Source organism: Gallus gallus, chromosome 11 (assembly GCF_016699485.2).
Source record: "Gallus gallus isolate bGalGal1 chromosome 11, bGalGal1.mat.broiler.GRCg7b, whole genome shotgun sequence".
Classification (NCBI taxonomy): domain Eukaryota; kingdom Metazoa; phylum Chordata; class Aves; order Galliformes; family Phasianidae; genus Gallus; species Gallus gallus.
This window is the reverse complement of record NC_052542.1, coordinates 7,472,833-7,494,782: the sequence shown is the minus strand read 5'-3', so window position 1 is coordinate 7,494,782 and position 21,950 is coordinate 7,472,833. Positions and strand designations below refer to the sequence as shown.

Genomic DNA, 21,950 nt, shown 5'->3' with positions numbered 1-21,950 from the left:
ACAGTGGGCTCTGACCAGACAAAACAACAAGGTGTTAATAGCAACTTTATTGTTTCACTGGTGCAAAAAATCATGATACTGAATAAACTTGTGTAATGCATTTTCCCCTAAATTTACAGTAATGAAGGTTATACATATCTATATAGATTGCATTTTCTCTATTTTTATACTATTTGGAACAAAATTATCTTGATAAATATGCCCTGTGCACAGTACTGGCTCTCACTGAATGTCACAGAGCCTTAATATGCAAAATATAACTTCTGTTTTTGAACATGGTATTTTAAAACTCTTCAAACATGCATTAATATAGTCTAGTTTTTAGGGAAAAACATTACACTTAGTCTTAACTTGCATTAAAAGAAAAGCACAAGCAGAACCTGACATACAATAATCCCAAAAGTCTGATGCTCTGTAAGGATCACAGCTTCAGATGACAGTCACCGCCAGTTTAGAACTCTAGTGCCACAGAAGCAACAGCAAACAGACAAGAGAATTCAAAAACAAAAAGAGCCCTACCATGTCACATAGATTCCAAAGAAAGATTCAGCCATGCTAACTGATGAAACCTGTAGTTGCTGGTCCAACCTTTCAAATTCGTTAGAGTACTTAACACAAGTGTTTGAAGTGCCAGACTGAGCACATGAATGTTAACTTGACATTTCTGAAAGGCACAATCTATGAATCTATCTTAAAAAAAAAACATACGGTATGTAAATGAAAAGAAATAAGTACAGTGCGTATCTTCTTTAAAGAACAAGACCTTCATAAATTGGCCCCTCGGATTCCGGTGATTCCCTCCTCAGACGCAAGTGCTCCAGTGTGTTGTGAAAGTGTTTGTTAATTTGTTCTGTTTCTTCAGTAGATTCAAGGTTAGGAAGATCTTCTCTTATCTTTTGTATGAGTTGATTCAAAACTTGAATTGTCACCTGTAGGAGAAGATATGAGCACCAAAGTAATTGACAAGACCTCTGTATAACACATAAATATTAGTTTTAACAGAATTCTCTAAAGACAGACTCCTCTTGGTATTTGGACAGTTCTTAGAGCTATTACTGATAACATATGCAGACAAACTGCTGGACTCTGCACCTTCTCTTGCTCCTCCTAGAAGCCACAATACTTCAGGTTTCAGAATTTTGTGAAAGTTCCCTCCAACTCCAGCAAATGTGAACAGCCTCTCAAGTGAAGAAACCTATAGATTTGTAACTTCACACAGTATTTCTCTCCACTTTATTCATTACAAATGTTAACAACTTTAAACAAATAAAGCACACAATCAGACTGCCTAGACAACCCATCTCTTGTAGAAGTCAGGATGATAGCATCGGATTTTAAGTTATTCTTAGCAACCCAGTCACAGCTTTGAAAAGTACAGCTGCCTATGGCACCATGTCCAGCATTACACAGAATACCACAGCAGAAAATGCACTGCAGACTGCCACTATATCGTGGACTGTTCTTACACATGTGCTCAGTGCTTTGAAATACAGTATTTTGTCTCAATCTACAGATCCAACATCTCCAACACTATTGTAGTAGCTGGTAATTTGTTCAGCTACTGGAAGTTATCAAATCCCTTTCATGTGATGTTACATTATATTTATTAACATCTGCTCTTTACTGGTGACACTGGAAGTTCAGAAGATTACCAGCTATATACTAACTAAAAAATGAGTATGCTGCAACCACTACCTCAGATATAAGATGTAAAACTTAGGCTGGCATGCAAGACATCACACCAGTTTGAGATTAAAACCTACACCAATCTTTTGTGGCGCTCTCAGCAGTGACCTTGAATAGCTCTAAGAATTTTATTTCCTTTAGTGTATATTAAGTTAAATACCGCTGAAGTTAGATGAGAATAAAGTAAGATTTTACGTCGTAGTCAGTTTTAACTGAATAAAAGTAGATGTATCCAAGTCTCGCAATTTAAATTCAGGACTAGATTACAAGTGTTTTTCTTTCCCCATGTAAGAAGTTCTCTCTACAACATGGAGAGTATTGTATTTTACTAGCATACCAAAAATTGACCACTTAGTATTACTCTTTTGCACACTGAGCAGACATGATCCAGGGTATAAATGACTACAGATGTCAGAAAAGAGATTTAATGAATAATGCATTTTTACTCACTGCCTCATTTTCCTTTTCGTAGAAATAGATGTATCTATTTAGAATTTCTATGAAAAGTTGGACTTGCAAAGAAGGGTCCATGCACTGATTTGCTATTTTTAAAGCCTTCTTCAGGCACTCCATCACTCTCTTTCCTCCATGAAGCTACAAGGAAAAATAAAGTTACAAGAAATAGAAGAATAAAATAGTGTAATAGAAGAAATAGAACAGGGAGAACCAACATCTCTTCCCTTGACACATGAATAGCATTTCACAGTGGTACACTACAAAAACAACCGTAGAGAACTACACAAACTGCAGAACAACCTACCATTAAAACTGTACCTTTCTCGATTGTAACAATTTAGGTAAGCTTTCTGTTAAGTCAGACAATAACGAACAACTGTAGAAAGCATTCAAGTATCAAACTTAATTCAGTTTTATAATACGTATGCTAACAAATAGCTTGTGAAGCAAAATTTCAAACAGACGTTTGTAAGTACAACAGCTCATTTGGAAAGAGCACTCCTTTTTACCTTGGTATTCAGTAACTTGTACCTTCAAAGTTCATTGATTCATGTGCAAACAACTATACAGATGTGTAAAATGCAGGTGATTACTCTGAGCCAGCCTTAAACCACCTGACACTCACAAAACCTTGCACGGTACTTACACTTGTAAGTTGGAGTTTTTAAAAATTCTATATTTATGCACACTGTAAGATTTAGAAGCTTCATATATTGGAACACATTCCAGCCAAGCCTGCATCACAACATTGTGTTCACTTCAGAAGCTAGTGCATTCCGAAGGAAGGCGTGGCTACATTACTGAGGTATGATGTGCTGCACTGTGTCCCTTTATTCTTACCTCCTCTCCATTTTTGTCAGTGTTTCGGCCAGACCAGAACAGATGGGCACAAGTACTCACAGCCCGGCACTGGTCTGGTTTCTTAAGGAGCTTAGAGGCTGCCAATGCACACTGAGTCCTCAGAGGCTCATGGTTCTCCTCACTGAAGCACTTCATCCTCTCAAACGTCCCAATTATCAATGTGATTGCAGCCAGCTGTGCCTTTGAATCACTAATTTCATCTTCATACAGAGAGAAAGCCTAGTCAGAGGAGAAGGCAAATCTTAATTATTGCTTCAGAATATACAAAAATTACACTTGCTAATGACACAAGAAAGTGTCCAATTGTGTTTGTTATATTTGTGTATTACATAGAGACTGTCACCATCAAGTCAAAACTACAGACTAGAGATGTGTCCTGCAAGAAACAGTTATTTAAATAGTCATAGAAAACATGGATGGTTCTCTTATAATCCAAAGATTGAGTTTCTCCTTATTTCAAGCACCTGTTCAAATAAAGAACTTTGATAACAGAAATATTCAATAACAAGAATTCTCTGAAATGCAAAAGAGTACAGAAGTTTAAGTGGTAGGTTACTGACTACATAGTAGGTAAGGAAAATGTTTGCACTGTTGCTGTGTGGATAAAGAGCCTTCAGAAAAGAATGTACCACTAAAGAAATTTCAAACTATTATTTCTAATAGAAGGCACAGATTTGGCACATTAGTCCATCAGAATCATGCTGTGTCAGAATAGCAACCGATCCACAGTGAGTAAAGACAAGGGGTTATCAGTGACTCAGTTTAAGAACATACATTACAGGCAATATTAGAGGAAAGATTAGGACAAGGCCTGTAATCCAGATAGCATTAATCATTAATAAGTCAGTTCTTCATCTAATGTGGGCAAGGGGGAGAAAGGCTTAAGTTATAGGTAAAGCATACTTCAAAATAATTTAATGACTTTCAACAAAAAGACTGTTATCAGTAAAGACCAGCATGACAACTGAGAACACCACAGATTCTATAGAACTTCCAAGAGTGCCTATGATCAGTACAATACTAGCTACGGGAGCTGGGAAATACTTTATTGCTTTTAAGACCATTTTACATTGAGAAAGCCACACTCCTCCTGCAAACCAACTGCATGAGGATGTGGCTGCACTGCAATGTGTCAGACTGAGGACTAAAAATAGTATCAATGGAGCTCAATTTCACAGAACCCTGGGAAGCAAGAATGAAGTTTAGGGAGTTTTTACCTAATAGTATTAGCTGCAATATTTGATGTTTAATCACACTAGATTTTTAATGTTCAGAAAACTGATACAAATCAAATTTAAGGTAGCATAGGACAGTGACTATAGCAGCTGGACACTTACCTGGGACATGAATTCATAGGCCACAGTTTCATGATTCTCAAAGCCAATCTCTCCTGCAGCCAGTGCTCCTTGTAGGAAGAGACGAAGAGGCAGCTCTGCCAGCTCTGCTTTGATCAAAGCACTGATGGTCTGATGAGCAAATGAGAAGATTTTCTGGCACTTCTTCTCCCATTTGTCATCCTAGAGAAGTAAAACAAGTTAAAGTCTGAACAAGACCATAGCTATAAGTGAAAAGAATCTGAACTGTAGCAGAATCTGTTAAGTGCTCCAATCTGTTCCCTTCTGGATGCCAAGTCAACTACTGAAATTCATGTGGGCTGGTATATGTGGCCCTTGCAGTACTGTGTGGACCTCAGTAGGTCTTAACAAAACAATTTCAAGAGAATTTCAAGACATTCAATTTCAAGAGTGCTTTTAACAAACAATATTCCATTTCTTCACACTATAACCCCACATTAAGGGGAAAATGCGTGTTTAAGCTATTACTTTCAATTAGAAAGCATTAAAGGGATAAAAATTGAAGAGCAGTTGTTTTAGTGTAACTTGAGCAGTAGTTACAAGAGAGCAATCAGCAGAGGACTGTGCAGTCTGCCTTGAGGGGGGAAAAAAAAGCACTAACATTCCATGTCAAGCTTTCGCACACTATTAGCACACTATCGGCCAGACGAGATGCTCCCCGTTCTTCTTAAAGAAGCAAGCAAAAATAAACAAGTATACAAAAGACATCCAGAAGCCAACTCACCACTTTGGAGTTCTCCTTGTAGCGAAAAGCAAGCTGGTATGCTGCAAAAACCAACGGTGGCAGTGTAAAACGAATACGTTGGTTCCCACCTGCACCAAAGTGTTTTCGAGCAGTGTTTAAGATCTAAAAAAAAGAAGGAGCAGAAGCTTAGAACATTCTTTAAAAATTCATGTTATTTGCATCTACAACAATCTGCACTCCATGGCACAAGAAGACCAGGAGGACATGGAGTCAGTATCAGGTACATTACAGTATTTTATGGGTGGTGATGGGGAAGACATACAAACTGTTTAACATGAATTACATTTGTGCAGTATCTGTAGTTTTTTTGTGCATTGAATGACAAAACTTCTTCCTGTAACTGTTTGATAAGCTGTAGGCAATGCTCATACCATATTAAGTACAGATACAGTCTGGATTGGGTAGTGAGACAGAAGTTGCCTGGGCTCACATTTAAAAACGGCAGATACCTTCTATTCTCAGAATAGCACAAACTGCAAAAAAAGGACCATCCCTTCCTACAGTAGCCTGTAGAAAACTATAAAGCAGTTAAGTTTAACAAAACAAGTGATCCAAGTTTCACTTGATGCTTTTGAAATAGATGGTTATATGATGCAGTTAGGCAGCTAACTGAATTACACCAGATTAATAGACCCGCATCCAAACTACCATCTCTCAGAACCAAAAGCTTAAATTCACAAATGCTTTTTTTTGACTCCTCAACACACTATTTCTAAATATGCGGCCTTCTACACATTTGCATGATGTTGTGTATTGAGTTGGTAGTGCCAGAGCGGTGATACTCCAGCTTCCAGCTCCAATAAATCTTTTATAGTAAATAATGCAAAAACTGACACTTCCCAGAACACAAACACACTCAGAAGCACTAATGCCACACCTTATACTGTTGGTCAGGGTCATCTGAATGCAAAAGATGAATAAATCTTCCCACAAGACTCTGCTCGTCAGCAAAGTCCTCAGGGTCAGGGTCTTCAGCAGGTTGATCTGGCTGATCCTGGATCAGTGTGGATACCAAATTCATGATAGCATCAACCTGTTAAAGGCAACATAAGCTGTTTAAATTCGAGTGGTCTACGAACATAAGTTGTTAGCAACTGGAAGTGTCTTTACAGCCACTCATAGTGCTGACAAAGGACTAAAAACATGTTAAGTGTTGATGCTTTAGGACTTACTTGCCTTACACACTGAGTAGTCCCTCTCTGCATAGAGGGACAGAATAACTGTACTGACAAAAGTCAGATTCTAGAAGTACTACTCAAGCCCTCTTCAGGTAAAAGGCCAAACTTCAAGGGGGAAAAAAATCAAGGTCTTTGTTCAAGCTTCAGTAGCAGTTTCTAGGATGAGTTAGACCAGATACGTAAAGAGGAGATATTTGAGAACTTGGGCAGAAAAACTATCAAGCCAGATAAAACCTGAGCTAATAAAATGGGGGAAGAGAGAGGAACAGAATCTAAGCATACCCTGTGAGAGATCACTTAGGATGTTTTCAAGTCTCCAAACAGTAGCTTAGATACCCAGAATTTCCATGTAAGCAAGCTTTTATCGTACCTGTTCTTGGGACACAATTTCTGTGTTATAGTCCAACACATTGCTAAGCACGTAACAACTCATGCTCTTCCTGGACTCATAATCAAAGTATTCAAACAGGGGGTGGAAATGTTTTAGTCTCAAAACTGTCAGGATATTGTTGTAAGTATCAACGGGGATTTTCAGAAGTCTGGTCAGCTCCTTTGAAACAGCACTGCTTGTTGCAATACTAAAAGAAAATACATGGGAGACCACAGTTAATTACTTGTTCACATACACAGGCAGATTTAAGTCTGCCCCAATACCAACTCTGATATAGACCATAACACCTAAACAACCCACTGCAAAGAAGATCAGAAAAATAAAGGATCAAAAATATTATCTTGCTCTTTGGGATATACAGTAGGAATTACAAGTTTTCAAGTCACTGACAGCAGGAACAGACTGTGGCTGCAAATTCAGCAAAAGGAAAACTCTAGATGGCTGTAAGGGAAAGAATAGATACTGACTACACAAAGCTTGGCATAAACACTGTGCATGTGTACAGCTACAGGGGAAGAGTTACGCACAGACAAGTAAATCCTGGTGAGTCAGGCTTTCCCCTGTTGTAGCTTATCATGAACTTTCACAGCTTGGCTCTTGCACCAAGATGCAGAATCTAAACCATGCCTCTTCATCTTACAAAAATATGACATAGAAGTCAAGATTTAAGGGCAACTACTACTCCAGAGAGAACTTAATTTACTTACTGTTCCAGATTAAGTTTATTGAATATTTCTACAGTTGTCTCCAACACCTTATCAACATAGTCAACACGGTCTGGGTAGCACTTCATAGCTAAGTTAATGAGAGAAACTTGCAAGGATACCACATCCTCTGAGGGCATGTCTTGACGAGACTGAAATTTAAGACAGCACTGAGTTAATCAAAAGCACACAACTTTGCAAAAAGATCAGAATGCAGAGGCAAGAATTCACAGCGTACCTGTATAACAGTAGCAACCTGCTGCGAAAAGATGTCAAACAGTTTGATATCTGCTGGGATACCAGGTCCATCTTCACGATGCGCAAATAAAGCCAACCTGGTAACAACAACAACAAAAATCCACAAAAAAAATACAACAGACACTGGTCAGAATAAGATACTAACAGAAAAAAAATAAGTTTGCAAGCTTTATTAGGAGCAAAAAGGAAATTCATCTGAGTCAGAGGCCACAATCAACCACCAAGGCTAGTAAATACCTATCCTAGAAAAGAGTGCTGATAGACAGCAAGATAAAGAAAGAACAAGGTAGGTTCATAATACGTGCTCTTCACCTAGCAGTTGATTGTCTGTTTCTTCCAGCAGAAAAAAGAAATACAGAGCAGCCTGATGGAACAGCAGATGTTCTGCAGTGGCATCCAATAGCATCTTCAGCTAAAAGGTCTCCAAAGGATGGAGGTAGAGGAACTGAACTATTCCTTGTTTCTAAAAAGATTACAGATCAACATGTTTGGGATGTCCACTGTCTGCGATGAACGAAGTTCAAAGTAAATTTGAAGTGGAATAGATGACTTTTTTCCTCCAAGAAAGCAAAGTTAAGAGACAGTTCTACAACATCTTCTAGAATTTTGCTGGATAGCAATCAATGACAAGAAGCAGTAAAGTGAACCACCACCTTTGCAAAAATCAGATCAAAATTAAGAATTATCACTGTAGGAAGATAACACTTGACTAAGGCTACAACTGGAAGAAAGCTTAGTGTTGCTTTTCTTGCTTTCAAATTGTCAAGAGATTGTTCTTTTCTGAGTTGCGGAAAGACCTACAAAGTATTTAGGAAAAGTCACCTGCTTACAGTTTTTAACATTATTGCTTACAGAGTTTAAAAACTTCAAATCTTAACAAACTTCTGTTCTGAAACAAAGATATGTAAGAACAGGCTTAGGCACCAAAAAAAAACTCACTGCCAGGGAAAACACATTCAGCTGCTCACATTTGGTTGGGTTGGTAACAAGAAGGTTTTCTAAAGCCAAGGAAAATCACTGCCTTTTCTCAAAGGGACAAGACAGCTTTTCTCGACAGCTCAAAGTGTAAGGTTGACAGGCTTCCAAATACCATCACACGGCAGGCAGATGGCAGCATAATTAAAAGCTGTGAATGGCGCAGTAAGTCAAGAAAGATCCCAAAGCAACAAGTCTTTTCAGAAGACTCCTTAAACAGGAAAGCCTCACGGGAATAGATGCTAAAGCTTCACCAGTTTCTCTGCTTTGCTCATGTCCAGTTTCAACTATCTCATGCCAGAAATCAAGATGAGAAATGCAACCAGCACAACCTGCATGGAACACATCTAAGTCATAACTGCACAGTACTGAAGCGCATAGTTGTTCCAAACAGCAAACCAAAAAGATCTTCCCCACATGCATTGATTCAAAGAACTGATAAGAATGCTATCCCTTCAACACTTGGAGTAACATTAGCCCTAAACAAAAAGCTGCCAAATTACAAAAGAAGATAATCACACCACCCTACTTCTACCCTATCTCTGAACGAGAGGGCTTCAGAAGACACTAACAGCAGCCAACGCAGTACTGATATGCCTAGGAGCACAGCAGGTTCACTGCCACTCAGTTCCTTACTATTGCTTATCTGTAAGAATAAGAACAGAAAACTTACTGTGGAAGCAATACCAAAGTTGTTCAAGTCCTCTAAATGAATGTGACAGCAGAAGGTACAAAATGAGAGCCTCCATGAAAGATTTACATTGCTACAGTGTAATGTAAAGAATCTAGCAAGAGGTCCCTACTGTAACTCAACTTCCCACAGTGGCATGAATGGACCAGTTATACAAAGGTGTACCTTGGTGCGCAAAAGCAGCAAGGTTTTTTTGAGGCTTCAAGATTATGATCTTATCCTAAGTGCATCTTTCTGCAGTAAGAACGTACGGGTACACATAGTCATCTGTGGTGGTTCCATTCAAGATACAAACTAAAACTTCAGTTTAGATTCCTCCCTTAATATTTTAATTCAGTACAAGCAGTTATAAGCAGCATTTCCACAAAAGTAAGAATCAAGGAAGTAGTTCTGCTTCCTACCATCTGTTTTCTGAAGAGGTTGTCAAATCAGAATATTGCTGCCTCTCTAGTTCAGAAACACAAAACTGGTCAATAACTTGTATCCTGGCTTCATCTGCTTATCAAGTTTTAATCTGTCCTTGAAAATAGGACACGTTAGAAGCTGCTAAAGCAGAGTTCAGAGAACAGAAACTATATGAATATTCTTCACAGTCTTAATTAAGGATGATAAAAACACGGAAACTAAAGTTAAATATGAATAAAATATGAAAAATTGAAAGCTTCCAAATGCTAAGAGTTACCATCTGCTTGTGCACAACACACTTCATTTTGAGCCAATTTCTACCCCTCCCCGGTCACTTACCTGTCAATTAAAGCAATTATTATATTTTTCACATTAACATTTTGGTGCAGCTCAGCACAAGCTCTGAGAAATGGGTTCAAGGTTTGGAGATGAAATTCATCTGGGAAAACCTGAAATTTTAGACCAGTAATCATCAAGTTATTAACTGACTTTGCCCACTATCACATAGCAGTAAAACGAAATAGTCATTGAAAAGCAAATAGCCACATATTAAATACAGTCCTATGACTGTTTAAGGGTTTCCCAAGCTGATCTTGTCTTACTAAATATGTAAAGCAAAAGATAAAAGACAAATCGGTAACTTGAAGGCCTGCCTACCTATCACAATTCTTACTGCAAGCATGGCTGCTCAGATAGCTTACCAGCCTCTGCAACAGAAGGAGCACAAAATGGATACCACTCCACTCTGTCCACCTGGTGAAAAGTAGTATGCATCAAGCCAATGAGAAAGAGTCCCATTGAAGAAATTTTCCAGTTCATGAGGAAGAGGTAAAAATACTCTGAACCTGACTAAAAGCACAGAAATAATTATCCCCATGTTCAAAACCAATAGTGCAGCTGAATTTAAGTAGCTTACCTGTATGATACACTCCATGAGGTACTCCTGAGCTAAAGCATCTCTACAGTTTACAACCTGCTCCAATATTCCAGGCAGAACAATCTGTAATAAGAAGAGCAGCCCTGTAGTTTTTACAGTCCTGAAGCTTATACTCATATATGCATTTAAACCAAGTCGAGCATTATTTCTAACACTTCTCAGTTTTTTCCTTACATAAAGGCTTTATCAGAAAGTCCCAGTGTTCAGAGAAAAAGTTTTCTACCCCCAGACATACATCCCTTTGGCACACTGTACTAATTCAAAACAGTCAAGTCTTTTTTAGGCAAAATTATCAGTTCTATCCTTTCAAGAAACAATCAATTCTTTCCAAACACTTTGGAGGGAAAGCATAACTTAGAAGTTGAAGTCTACCACAGAATGCTGTATACATACATCTCTCTTAAACCAACCTGTAATTATTATTACAATGGGAATTACTAAGATGAAGTCAAAGCTTCATGCCAACCCTACTGAAAAAGCTTAGAAGAAAAACGCATGAGTAGTGTATTCAGCTTGCTTCTCAACAGATCACACAATTTCACTAGCTTTCCAAATTTCAAGTGAAAATTGGTTCTAGAAGTACCATGATTACCAAGCTTTTAGCACAGCTGTAACTCCTCCCAAGCTGCTCATCTGGAAGCCCAAACTACTTCCACATGGGGAAAAAGCAGAAGTTGGAAAGCACAGATGGCCATCCTACCTGCTTATATCGTTCCACATTAACACCTTCCAGCTGACTGAGGCGAACAAGGTTGGTTCCTACTAGGATTCTCAGTTCCTGCCTTTCCCGCTCTCTCTTTTCTCTGTCCCTACTATGGCCCTGGTGTTGCATCCGCACCCAAAGTTTGTTCATCTCAGCAAAGTTTAGCAGCACAAAGTCCATAGAATCACTGATGTCTCCAGTGGTTTCTTCACTGCAATTGAGAACAGATTAGGAACATAAGATCTGGGTGGACAGAAAGCTTTTCAAGACAGAAGGTTGGGAAAGCACATGGTGGGATGTCTAGGTTCATAAGAACAGTTCATATTCTCACTTAAGTAAGAAAACCTTAAGAATTCCCTTCCCACATTAAAAGAATTGGGTTTTGACAAGAATTTCTGTAAAATATGAAGTTGTAAAAGTGGTAAGTTGTAAAATATGCTCCCTCCCTGGAGGCATTCAAGGCCAGGCTGGATGGGGCTTTGTGCAGCCTGGTCTAGAAGGAGGTGTCCCTGCCTGTAGCAGGAGGGTTGGAACTATGTGATCTTAAAGATTCCTTCCAACCCAAACCACTCTATGATATTTACTTCTTTCAAACCTGAAAAAGTCACATCACATATGTGTTTTTTAAACAGAACATTACTTATTTTTAAAGTTATGGCCTGTCTTACTCTGCTTGCTCGCCTTCATCTGGTAAAATATTCCTGGTACACTGCAGGAGATAGTTGCGAAGAAAGAGGCCTCTAAGAGGATGCTGTACTCCACGGCACATCTCCACCAGGTCTTTCAAAATATCTTTCCTGGACTGTGGAAATGACTTGACATATACAACACCTACTGTTATTAGGAGATACCTGCAAGAGGCACAGAAGAGAACAACAAATTGTAAAATAACACTAAAATACCACACTTAAAGGCAACAGCCCACTTCAACCCTGACAGCATTACCGATGTGCAGAAAGCAGTTAAATGACATCCATGTACCAGGGTACCATAACTTCAGATATTTTGCTAGCTTTCAACTCCTGCTCTCCTCTGCTACAGAACACAGCAAGTCTGAAGAGCTGACTTACCTCATTACAATTCTTCACACAATGAATGTATACATGCTCAGCATGCATGGAGCTGTGAATTACTGCTTGTCTATACTTACAACACCCTGCAGGACTGGAAAGCAACTCTGGCACAAAGATAAGGTATGTATAGTGGTGAAGCATTAAATATCTTTCACACTGCAGTTTAACAGAAAAGATGTTGCACTCTTCAGAAATCCCCACACCTGCACTAAGTCCTTCAGCATCTTTGTATTAATTAATCAAAGGGTAGAAGGAACTTGCAAGATACAAAGGGTTGGTGTACCAGCATACTTGGACTCCACTTCAGCTTATCGGTGAAAAAAAAAAAACCTTTACAATCCTCAGAACATGCAAATATTTGGTTTAGAAGCCTCAACCCTGCAAGCTTTGCTAACTCACTAGAGCATCAGAAGGGTTCATCAGGGAGAAACATAGCCTACATCACATAGGTAGGAATACAATTCAAATGATTATGATGAGGTAAAGACATAGTGACACTCATTACTCCAAACCACCCAATGTGCATGAGCCTGGTACCCCGGAGACTCTTCCTTGCATCACTGTGAAGGCCAGAAATAAAATTTTTACTTAGCACTGAAGTTTCTGAAGTCTACATATCCAGAAGGTCCAACTCCAGCCCTACAGTGACACATTTAAAGATAAGCTCTTCAGTATTACCTCTTGCATATTAACTTAAAAACTACATTTAGAAAGACTAAGCCTTTACAAGTAACAGAAATTCAGCTTCCTCCTCTCACACCTGTTACTCACCACTAGGAGACAGATGCTTATGAAGTACCTGTTCAGTGTGCAGCTCAAAGACCTAGATCCTCAGCTACAAGTTACTTAACAGGTAACACGGAAAAAAAAATACTAGATGTATAGTTAATCTCACTGAGCAGAACAGAGTACTTGGTTAGTTTTCTGCTGACCAGTTCTTTACCCAAAGTCTGCTTTATTGCAAAGCGCTTCCATCTCAGTCACGTGCAAAAATAAAATCTTGGCAGGAACAATCTACCTTCTGAAGCTGCACTCTTGGCCTAAATCTCATCAGAATCCACTCTTAAGATATGCAGATTTACAAGCAAGTCTTGCTGTCAAGCAAGAACCCAGTCTGTTATCAGAACTCAGAGTATGACCATTATCTGACATTTCTATTTAAGGAAATACCAAATATATACACACTTACAGTCTTGGAATAATATTTCCAGCATACTGTACTAGCTCATAAAGGTCTGCCACTTTCCTTCCTTTGGCAAATTCATCCGTCAGGTAGACTTCCAAGTAGTGTAGCTCATCAGAAATTGCCATGTCTTGTTCTCTTAGTTAAGGACTTAAGTTCAAAACATCTACAACAGACCTTGAGAGAAATTTGTTCAATCACACCAAAGAGGAATGATGCTGTTCAAATACAATCACAGGTTTCAAAGAAGTCAAGCCCAAGTAGGTAGTACTTGAGAAAAATTCATCACTACTGGCATAAGTATGCTAAATAAACCGAAACTTCAATTTCTATCCTTAGCATATTAGAAAAGAGCAGGTACAAGCAGTTAAAACAGCTAACAAGTGAACATGACGGAACAGAGTATCTAGACTAAGTGAAGGCATACTATGTGGTACAGAAATACATCTTCCTCAACAGCAGGCATGAAGAAAGCAATATTCAAATATATTCACATTCAATTCCCAAATTTCATGAAAAACTTCCTGTTATTCAGGTACAATACGGACAAGTACATAGATTACAGCACTCGATTTACGGTTAGATTCTATGAAAACAAAAAGGCAAAATAAGTTGGTTATATAGATATTTTTGGGTAACATACAGTAGGCACAACTTTTACAGAGGTGCTGTTGTTATAAAACTAGACTCCTGAGGACTCGCAATGGAAGATACAAAAGACATTAAAGACCTACTTCATACCAAAGGGAAAAGAACTTCAAACAGTGAGCAAACAACTGGATATTCTCTTACAGTACATTCAGATAACTAGTAGAGCAGAAGTGCTAACAAAACATGAGAAAAGAGATGACAACTGAACAGTCACAAACAACAAGAAAAGCAGGTGAACATTTCATTCCAAATTCAGCATTTCAGCCGCTTGTTCCTCTAATCCTCAAAGGATACAGAGCTCATAATAGCTCTTAGGAGATAACATAGAAGTCCGCAGCTCACCAAGCTTGTTGGACGCATGTTTCAAAGCATCCATGAGCTTGTTTTTGTCCTTTAGAGGAGGTAAAAAAGAACAATCTATCACAAATAACACAAGGAAACCAGAGTATTTAAACAAACAGAACAACTAAAAGCATAGCTTTCTAAAAAAAGCATGCAAATGTTAAGTATCTAAACATCAGGAAAGTGATAGTTCTAATTCAATTCAATTAGTATCTAGCCTATATTACATCCCCCCTCTAAACTAAGTTGAAGGCAGCTAGAAGACTTAAGATACAGCTATAGTAATAAAGTACTATATTATCAAAAAATATTTTTTCCTATTCAGAAATCCTCATCCATCTTTCAAGTTCTATTCAGCAAGCAAGACAGAACTGAACTACTTCTAAGTCATCCAGTCTGCTGTTTTCTCAGATCTCATGAAGAAACCTCCAGCAGACAGAACACACATAATGCCAGTGGGAGCCACTGTTTGATTTCTCCTTTCCCCTCCTCACTCAAGAATAACATCTTACTGAAAGCAAGAGTCGCATACAGCATGTGTTTACAAGGCACGACTGCCTAGCACGACTGCCTGCCTAGGATACAAGAAACTTCCAGTCTACCACCTATATGTACTTACTGAACACATCATTTAAAACAGCATTAAGTTTTGGAGGAGAGTGGATGGAATTGCTAGGGTTAGCTTGCCCAGCCAGATGAAAATATATGGGAATATTTAAGTTCTGTCATTGCAGTTTTAAGCAGCTTCTCTAAATAATTCTCTACATGAGAAGCTAAGCTTCTCAAAGCCAAGATATGTTCGTATGATTATACCATGGTCTGCACTGTCTACAATTTGAAGCTAAATACCCCAGTAGAAACCCCAGTCAATGTTATTCTCCAGTTAGAGGAGAATTTATGCATCAGTCTACAATTAGGCCCTATAAAAGTTCTCTTTTGCAGCAGATAATACACTAGCCTCACAGTCTGCAGCTCATGAAAAGACTACAGTTAAAAAGCAACAGTACACTGAACATCAACAAGAACAGTTTCTCATCGTACAGCTCCATACAGAGCGCATTTGAGCAGTAAACTGGTAACAACTGGCAGGCTTACTCTCAGTTTAGGCTGACTCAAATGGAAGCACCAATTAACGAAGGTGCACCTTTCTAATTTATCTTGTCAAATACTGTGGTAAAAACAACTATTTAAGGATACTGAAGACTTGCTCACTCATTTAGTAGCTGCCTCATTCACTTGCAAAGGCTCTAACACAAAGACACAAAGAGTTAAGTTCCCTCAGTGCACTACAGATTAGTATTGATTTACTGTTTTACTCCTAGCAGATGGGAAGCTTCACTGCATTTTTAAGTTACATTCTTACCAAGCATCTCTTCATTTGGAAAGACTGCACCTTCACAGCCTGAATGGCTTCATCCAGGAGTTTTTCCTGTTCATCCTGAGGAGATTGCTGTGTTGTTGGCTGGAAGAAAAAAAAACAATTTTTATGAATCTACTTATGACTAGATGAAAACTGTCTTCCCATAGTTTAGAACATAGTGCAAGTGTCACTGCAACACAACCATTAAGAGCTGTCAAATAGCTCAGTAGTAACTTATTTGAGGGGTAAAGCTTTACTCTGCAAAAACTTTCTTTCTGCAGGGAAACCCCAGTGCAGCCTTCCAGTATTTAAAGGCAGCAACTTTTTACTGTCTGATAGTGATTGTGCAAGGGGGAATTGCTTTAAGCTTAAACAGAGGAGACTTAGGTTAGACGTAACGAAGAAATTCTTTACTCAGAGGGTGGTGAGGTGCCGGAATGTGTTGCCCAATGAGGTTGTGGATGCCCCATCCCTGAAGGGGCTCAAGGCCAGGTGGGATGCAGCCCTGGGCAGCCTGAGCTGGTGGGTGACAACCAGCCCACAGCAGGAGGCTTGAACTAGATGGTCCTTAAGGTCCTCTCCAACCTAAGCCATTCTATGAGTCTATGAACGTGAGCGCAGGAACAAGAAGAGTTATGGACAACCTATGAGCATGGTTATTTCTTAGAACACAGAGCCAAGAGGGTAGAACAGTCAATTTCTCCCTCCTTTACCAGCATTTTCAGGTAAAAAAAAGAAATCCAACATGAGTATTTGGCAAGAATAAGGTTCACGAGAATACAAGGACACCACCACACTGAGGGCAAGCATCTTCTTCTTGAAGCATCTTCAAGAACCTTGCCAGAAGATCAAAGCAAAGCATGAAGCACAGACCACAGCCGTATAGATGCTATTTTGCACACACAGGTCACAAGCTATCAGCTAACTGCTGCCCAAGCCGCACAGCTCTGCTGAGGCCTAGCTTCAGATAAGCAGAGCAAAGGATAAAGTACAATTACCTCTATGGATGGCAGAGATGACTTGCAGAAGGTAACAGAAACCCAATGAGAATCATCATTTCCTCATGTCCCCTACCTTCCTCAGCAACTCTCTTCCTTCTGCTTCTCCTCAAACAAGAACACTGCAGGACTTCAACATAAAAAAAACCAAACTCATCTGCCTTCCCAAGGGTCATACTGCATTTTTATATTGATTAGATCCATTGCTTGCAGACTTACACATCCCCCCGCCCAGCTGGAACAGGCACTCCCTTCTGCAGCTGCTTCCTTTCCTCTGCCAGATCAATGAGGTCAGTGGAGCTTCCTTCTTTTATGTTACACACCACATTCAAGTCTACCTCAACCCAAACCCATGCCCAGCCTCCTTCGCAGTGCCCCCAGCAGCTCACACACTGCATTCAGTAGCACTCCCCAAACCTCGCACTCAGAAAAGAACCACCACCACGCTGTTGTCACTTTAGGCCAGCTCTCAGCATCTCATTAGAGCTCCCCCAGGCTCTCTCAGCCTGGGGTTTGGTTCCAGAGGGCATCCCTCAATTATCATCAGAGATAGAAGCACTGATACTGTGGCCCAACTGCACCTTCTCTGGTCCTGAGAAATACCCCATTTATGCACACAGAGAATCCTGCAGCTGGTATTCTGAGCCCACAGCTCTGGTAATTTCTCAACTCTTTGTACTTGTTCCCTTCCTCTTCCACTGTATTCAGAAGGCTTCAGGTCTCCTCTCTGTAACCAAACATTTTGATAAGAATCTAAAAGACCATCAATTATACCATCTTGATGTTCTTAAAACCAGTATCTCCAGTATTCATTTCTCTCAAGTGCTCCGTGCTTGGAGTTCCCATAAGCATCTTTTAAGGAGCAAGATTTTAATTTGGGTTTTCATTAAAATAGAGAAGTTAAATTTAACACCAATTTAATAGTTGTAGGGCACTGCAGCCTTGGCATACCCACATTTTCCTTTCTCCCACATTCACCACTACACCCGATTCTTATCCTGTAATTGCAATCTCCCTCACAAGAGCCACAGACAACTTCTCCTGTGTTTTCCCTGCTATCCCATTTACAGCAAAGGCAGTGCCATGCAGTGTTGTTTGTGCCCTGGTCCTATCTCAGCAGGTGGCGAATCTCCACCCCTGGAAGCTTCCCAGCCCTCAGCAAGGAGAACTCAAGGCTGCTCTGATCCAACTTCGGGGACAGTTCTGCTTGGAGCAGAAGGCTACGGGTGGAAGCTCTTCCTCTGTAATTCAGCACCTCAATAACAGCTAAACCATGAACAAGAACCAATTAACAAATCTATTTCGTCAAGAGAGCAAGTTAGCTCTGCTAATCAGAGTGACTGCACTTAGCACAAAGCATGGGCCCTCCAAACAGCACTGAAGCATACGGCAGAGCAGCACAGCGAGGTGGCTGTACCTCCCAGGCAATTCAGAGCTACAAGCTCTAGAAAGGCTCTGACTGACTAATTATGTCTTTCCAGTAGAACTTGGAATAAATAAAGCTCAACGACAGATCTGACTTGTAAGGAACAGAAGCTGGCGGTGCTGGCACTAATGTGGAACCATCAACAGCAAAGCGTCGCACATCCTGCTGGGTTATGCCTTTGCCAGAAAGCTCATCACACCCTGCACTCCCAAGCTCATACTGCTGCGTAACAGACCCACTGCTACCGACCTCAACGCCTCACGCTCCAACCACATCACAATTAGGGCACAAGCCAAAACAGCGGAGTAATGATAACCCCAGCAGAGTTTCCCAGCACCTGCCCTGCAGGGCTCCCAGCTCCCACAGCCACGTGGGGCTCACGCGTCCCTCCTGTTTGTTTGTGGGGCCACCTGGTGCTGGGAGGGCTGCACAGGCCATGAAGTGAAATGCAGAAGGGGTTGGACTGGAAAGGACCTTAAAAGATCCCCTGCAGAGGCCAGGAAAGTAGCCCAGCTGATCAGGGGCCTACCATTCACCTAGACTACCCTGAAAGCAAAAAAGCTTGCTAAGAAGCATACAAAAAGAAGCAACACCGATCTAACCATGAGCATCATCAAATGCTTCACCTCCAGCAGCCCCCAGGTGTGCTTGGCGGAATGCACACCCATCAGTTTCCATCCTTCCGCTGTGAAAACCTCTGGTTGAAGCGTAACAGTGACTACACGACAGAGGCTACGCTAGGGATAATTACAGCAAGGATCTCATTAGAAACATCTAAACGAAGGCAGGTATTTTCTCACACAACCTCAGACACTGTCTCTCAGGAGTAGCTGGAGAAATAATGGCATTTTGGAGCCACACTGTCAGATCCGGTTTTACCAATTAAAATAAACCAGTGTCAGCATCACATCAAATTCTGTATGCGTCAACAGAAGACATGCACAGCATTCTCATTCCCATTCTCAATTTGATCAACAAGGTCCCACACCTTATTTAACACTGGGACTGAGATAAGTACAGGTCCTGAATTCATCTGGGAACCAGTTGCTGTGTCAGATACGACGGCGAATAAAGCTGTTTATTTCCTATACGTCCCACTTTACAGCAAGAGCCTAGGCATTAGTTCCAAGCGTAATTTAACCAGAAATGCAACTGCTCTGTGGAATCCTATTCCAACCCAAACCCTTGAAGTAGAAGATATACTGACACTGGAGAAAAGCAGCAGAGCTCTGTAATCAAGGCACAAAGCAACCTCCTTTCTCAGCACCGAGTACAGTAAGGTATCAGCTACTGCGTAAGCTGAAGATAACAACTCTCAGCAATTATGCAGCCAGTCTGACTTAAACGCTTGAGTCTTAACACCCCAAACTGCTTTCTGCCAGTTTGAAGCTGGTGAGCTGTAAGTTGCCTCGGGGAAGAAAAAATTTCAACCCCAAACTAGCTCAAAAGAAGCGTATTGCCTGGCTGATCACAGGCTTATACCAGTTACCTGGAAGATAATTTGTAACATGTACTGCAAACGTGGTTCTGGACATGTACATTCTGACAGTAACAGCTACTGCTGGCATAGAAAATTATCATTAAACCTACAGTGTATAACTTACTTGGTTTCTAACACTCATTTCCATGAGAAGACATCAATACACAACCTGTTTAAATTTAAGGCTTAGCAGTGCTCTGCAGGTGGCTAAAAACCCAGGTCAGGGTGCTGATGGTTTTGAAGACCAGCAAACTGCAGCACTCCACAGAACTGTACAGCGTTAAACCACAGCAGAATTCAAGGTAAGCCTGAGGAACCCACCAAGCAGTCTGTACCCTGGTAACGCACACACCTTAAACTGGATGTAGGACATAGATAACACAATCAAGTCAAAGATTTTGCTTCAGTTCTAAAGTGTATTTTATCTACTCTAAGAATCATTCCTTAGATGTGCTTTCGAGCATATTCCACGTGCCTTTTCCTCCTGTTTGCTCACATGCCCTCGTTTGGTACCACAACAAAAGAGACTTACCCAAGCTTCTCTACCTCCTACCAACTTCACGAGGACACCAATCGCCCTATCACTGCCCACGTAACAGGAGCATTTACCCAAGGCAGACATCAGGTTTGCTGCAGAAGAAGATCAGGACAAAAGCCAGCCTAGCTATGAAGCCGGAGCGCACACAGCAGATTGCTATGAGCATCACAGCATGGCTTGGCACTAACTAAAAGAAACCACAGGCATTTTATAGTCATATATTTATATTGGAAGCTTTATTCTGCAACACCAGAGCCTGTAACTCTCACAGCAGAGAAGAACACCTTTTTCACGTGTTTAAGATGGCATTTACTTCCACAAGAAGGCACAGTTAACAAAAATCAAGGGGCTGTGCTGTTTACTCATGAGCTGACTGACAGCTGCAAGAAACCACACTCTAGTTTAAGGTATTCAAATACTCTGCTTTGAGTGTGGCCATTGGAAACAGCAACAGAGCCTGATGTGGTAGAAGGGACCACCCCAACAGAGTGCAGGTCTTGCTCTTCCTCCATCACACACCACAGGGCATTGGCAAGATGAGGGCAGAGAGCAGACACGGAAGTGACAGACAGAAGGGAGCTGTGCCAGCTGGGAGCCACGAGGTACCCATGGCGCTCACTTGGGAAGCGGATCATCTGCACACGCTGCACATTTCCTGCTATCCAATCAAATATTTTCTCTTCCTGACAGGATCCACAGCCACACACACGCGCTTCTGGAGTATGTAGCATCAAATCCATTCCAACACACAGACAACTTCAGAACGCAGATCTGCCCCAGCAGCCCTGGGACCACACAACTCTGCTTTAGTTCATTTGTGGCACTGAGTTTGTCCATGGCTCACTGTGCAGACAGCCAGCACTGCTCACACCGCAGCTGGACGGATCAACAAGCAAAGACATCACAGCACACACTGCTGAGGACTTCGCTTGTATTAAACAGCGCAGCAGATACACCGAACTCGGGTTCTGCCAGGAAGCACAGCTGTCCTTTTGTTGTTGCTGAGCATTCAGAAGCACGTCTCTATAAGCACTATTCCAAGCTGCAGTTCCAGGTTCCCTCGTAAGCACTTACAACCGCTCCAGAGCGGCCTGCCCCGGGCCCCGGCCGCAGCGGCTCACGCTGCCGTTTACGGCCCAGCCCGGCCCCGCCTCACCTCAGCCGCACCCGCGCCGGGCAGCGGCCTCACGGCCTTCAGAGCCCTCGGGACCCCGCCGCGCCTCCCCCGCACGGCCCCGCCGCGCGCAGCCGCTGACGGTGCTCTCAGGCTGCAGCCCCCAGGCCCGGGCCGGTCCCGGGCCTCCTCTCAGCGACCGACCACCGCCCTCAGGGGAGCGACAGAACCTGGAGCGCTCCCCGCCCTCCCCTGCCCCCCCCCACAACCGCCACGCACCGACCCCGCCGCCCCTCACCATGGTCGCGCCGCTGCCACGAGCCGCCCCCAGCAGCAACACCCCGCAGCGCCGCGCGCCGTCATGTGACTGCGCCACCCGCGCCGCCCCGCCCCTCCGTCGCACAGCCGCCTTTCCATTGGCTGGCGCCGAGGAAGTGCTT

At 41.5% G+C, this 21,950-nt stretch overlaps 1 protein-coding gene across 1 annotated transcript; it reads right to left on the bottom strand.

Moving 5' to 3' along the window:
* Positions 1 to 32: 32 nt before the first annotated feature.
* On the bottom strand, positions 33 to 21,878 carry VPS35 (VPS35 retromer complex component). Its single transcript, NM_001005842.2, has 17 exons — positions 21,809 to 21,878; positions 15,958 to 16,056; positions 14,547 to 14,643; positions 13,608 to 13,731; positions 12,014 to 12,196; positions 11,343 to 11,556; positions 10,622 to 10,705; positions 10,045 to 10,154; positions 7,615 to 7,711; positions 7,380 to 7,528; positions 6,652 to 6,859; positions 5,981 to 6,136; positions 5,083 to 5,205; positions 4,341 to 4,520; positions 2,983 to 3,222; positions 2,137 to 2,280; positions 33 to 929 (listed from the first exon to the last, which is right to left on the bottom strand). The coding sequence occupies exons 1-17, from the start codon at positions 21,809 to 21,811 to the stop codon at positions 750 to 752; spliced, it is 2,391 nt and encodes a 796-aa protein (NP_001005842.2). The 5' UTR covers positions 21,812 to 21,878; the 3' UTR covers positions 33 to 749.
* Positions 21,879 to 21,950: the final 72 nt, after the last annotated feature.

Excerpts from the sequence above, each read along its gene's own strand:
- VPS35 (NM_001005842.2), bottom strand. Across the intron at positions 11,557-12,013 it reads GATGAAGGCGAGCAAGCAGA|TGAAGAAACCACTGGAGACA; the intron begins GTAAGACAGGCC and ends TCTCAATTGCAG. Across the intron at positions 6,137-6,651 it reads AAATTGTGTCCCAAGAACAG|GTTGATGCTATCATGAATTT; the intron begins GTACGATAAAAG and ends TGCCTTTAACAG.